This window comes from Gossypium hirsutum, chromosome A07 (assembly GCF_007990345.1).
Source record: "Gossypium hirsutum isolate 1008001.06 chromosome A07, Gossypium_hirsutum_v2.1, whole genome shotgun sequence".
In the NCBI taxonomy this organism is placed as follows: Eukaryota; Viridiplantae; Streptophyta; class Magnoliopsida; order Malvales; family Malvaceae; genus Gossypium; species Gossypium hirsutum.
Window position 1 is genome coordinate 4,622,182 of NC_053430.1, and position 2,853 is coordinate 4,625,034.

General features: G+C 26.1%; 1 protein-coding gene across 2 annotated transcripts; it reads left to right on the forward strand.

Annotated features, from left to right (window-relative positions):
• The first annotated feature begins 331 nt into the window (after window positions 1-331).
• On the forward strand, window positions 332-1,159 carry LOC107933154 (uncharacterized). Of its 2 annotated transcripts, none has more exons than XM_016865303.2 (2): window positions 332-639; window positions 750-1,159. In XM_016865303.2, the coding sequence occupies exons 1-2, from the start codon at window positions 492-494 to the stop codon at window positions 992-994; spliced, it is 393 nt and encodes a 130-aa protein (XP_016720792.1). In that variant the 5' UTR covers window positions 332-491; the 3' UTR covers window positions 995-1,159. The 2 variants fall into 2 exon arrangements, with proteins under 2 accessions (XP_016720792.1, XP_016720791.1); XM_016865302.2 differs by having other exon boundaries at window positions 346-639; window positions 747-1,159.
• The last annotated feature ends 1,694 nt before the right edge of the window (window positions 1,160-2,853 follow it).

Consider the following 2,853-nt stretch of genomic DNA (forward strand, 5'->3'; position numbering starts at 1 on the left):
TATCCTTTTTAACATTATATTTAAATTATTTATATTCCTTTTTAACTTATAAATAAAAATAATAATATATTTTAATTTATATTTTTTATATTAATAATAATATTAATATCAATTAAATTAAAACACAATCTATTAAGTAACCTAGGAGTAGGGTAGGAGCAGCGGATGAAGGAAAATGTGACACCTAGAGTCCCCTCCTAAAGCACCATAGGCTTGCTTTTTCAGCTTTTCATGACATAGTTTTTCTACGGAAGTTTCTCTCACATGCAAAAAAAAAAAAGTACAAAAGAAATAAAAAAGAAAAGACCCACACCAATCAGGCTATAAATACTGTAAAATATCGCCCATTTAATTCCAATATTTTATTCTAGAAAGGCAGCGTTCCCTGTTCCCACTGGTTTGCCTATGTTCAAAACCAAAACAAAAGCATCAATTTTCTCACCCGTTTTTCAACCTACAAAAGGGGGGGGGGTTGATCTTTTCTTCTGATCATGGCTTCAATGTTAAGCTCTCAAGGAATGGTTCTTGCAACAGCTATGGCAGTCTCAGGCACTGTAATTCTTCTCGCTTTTCGATATCAGAAATCTTTCCCTCTCCCCCATCCTTCACAACAAGTTCTTCGCTCCTGCATATCTTCTGGTACATAGATACATACCCCATCTGCCTCTAACATATTGCATGCGTATATGTTAACACACTGTTCTTAATCATTTCACCATTTTTGTTTTCTTTGTTGTTGTTTAAAGAAGGGAGGAAAAGGGAGAAGAAAAAGAAGAAGAAAGTGCACTTTGCAGAAGATGTGATGGAGCCCAGAGGCGATGGATTACAGGTGAAGAATCACGTTAGAATATTTAGAAATAATTCTTCATCAAAGTTGAAGAAATTTGGTGGTGATGGTGGTAAACATGGAGGAGAAATGCCTGCTAACAGAGTTGCTCTTTACAATGGAATTCTAAGGGATCGTGGTGTTCAACGATTGGCTTATTCTTACTGAGAAAAATGAAAGAAAGATAGGGGTTTTTTAAATTTTTATTTCCTGTACAATCATAATTGTTTTTCTTTTTAACTACAGTTTGTGCGAGTGTTCTGTAATTTTGTAATTAGTATAGTATTTTCTTTTTGTAAAAAGTTGTATTGATTAAGAAAAAGATTTAGTTTTTCTTTGGATATTATTATTTTTAATTAAGAAAAAAATGTCAACTGGTTTCTAAAAAGAAATGCTTTTATCATTATGTCTTTAAATTAAATATTAAATTTAAAAAATAAGTAAATTAATTATTTAGGTTAGAAAAAAAGTGTTTATTGATTTTTTTTGTTAAAAATTCTATCCATATATATTGTTAAGTGATATTTTGAATTTTTTAAAAGTTATTTTATATAAGTGGGATGAATTTAAAGGATAAGTAGGAATATGCAAAATACCATGTAGGCTTTTGTACCAGAAATTAGATTACATTTTATCCCAACTACTCAAAATATGGGTAAATTACTTCTTATACTTTATATTAAAGAGCAAACTAATACTACTGTTAAAAACTTTATCAATTTCTACTTTTAAGTAATGATGTGACTAATAAAATAACCAAATAATAATACATAATTGTGCCACGTTTACTTCGTGCAGCAAATATTTAAAATTAAAAATAAATAAATTTTTAATATTTATTTAAAAACACGTCCAAGATGAACCTATGCAAATGGTTGTTCATGTTCAAATGATTCTAGATAAATTATTGTTCAGATTTATTATGGACATTATTTTTTAAATAATTATAAAAATATTATAGAAAATTATTTAAAAACTATTAAAATTTATAAAAAATTTTAAACTGTATTAAGAAAAATTAAAACAACATCCAGAATAAAACTTAACAACTGGCTGTCCAGCTTCAAATGATCCTGGACAACAATTTATTTAAATTTATTCGAGAGTTGTTTCTTAAATAATTATAAAATATTACACATAATTATACAAAATTATTTAAAATTTATTAAGAATTATAATAAATTAACAAAATGGATCAAACTTATCTAATGACGGACATTAGAATTTGAAGAATTTTAAAAAATTCTTAATATTATAATATTAGTTACACATGTTAATGTTTGGTTTCTCCATTAACTACGTTAGCATTTAATAGTAGAAATAAATAGAATTTTTAATAGAATGAACAATTTACTATTTAATCTAACATATAAAAGTTAATATGCACATTTTTTTAGTAGAAGAGTTGAAATGTAATCCAAATCTTAATACAGGGGCTTTCATGATACTTTTATATATTTCTATCCATCTTTTAATTTTAGGTCACTTATATAAAAAAAAATTAAATCATCACTTAATAATACATATACATAGATTCTTAATGAAATGGTCATTTTACACACTCTTTTCTTTTTTTTAACATACAAAGACTATCATTTATAAGTAGAAATGACAAAATACAATTCACGAAATTAATAACACTTCCCATCTTTGTTAAAGCAAAATTTTAAGTGAAATTAAAGGTACAAAAACTTAGTGAAAGGTAAAGCCCACATGTTGCGAATTACTTTTTCAAATATAAATATATATATATAAAATAATTAAAATCCATTAAATAACTAAAAGAGTAAAATGCATTTTTACGCTTTGCTTTTATGAAAATAAGAATTAGTAGTAGTAGTATTAGTATTATTAGTATTTACAAATATATAAATATATAATTGGTAGATTCCGACATGGAAGCCTGTTTCACATGGACATGATGATCCCCAACTGATTTCAGAGTTCTAATTAAAAAAAATTGAAAATCAAATCAATTAAAATCAAAAACAGAAGAAACTAAAGTTTTTGTAGTCTTTATATTAGAC

What these genes read in the sequence shown, in the direction of transcription:
- LOC107933154 (XM_016865302.2), top strand. Translation starts at nt 492, where the DNA reads ATGGCTTCAATGTTAAGCTCTCAAGGAATGGTTCTTGCAACAGCTATG. An exon ending in TCGCTCCTGCATATCTTCTG is followed by an intron (nt 640 to 746) that starts GTACATAGATAC and finishes TGTTGTTTAAAG; the next exon opens with AAGGGAGGAAAAGGGAGAAG.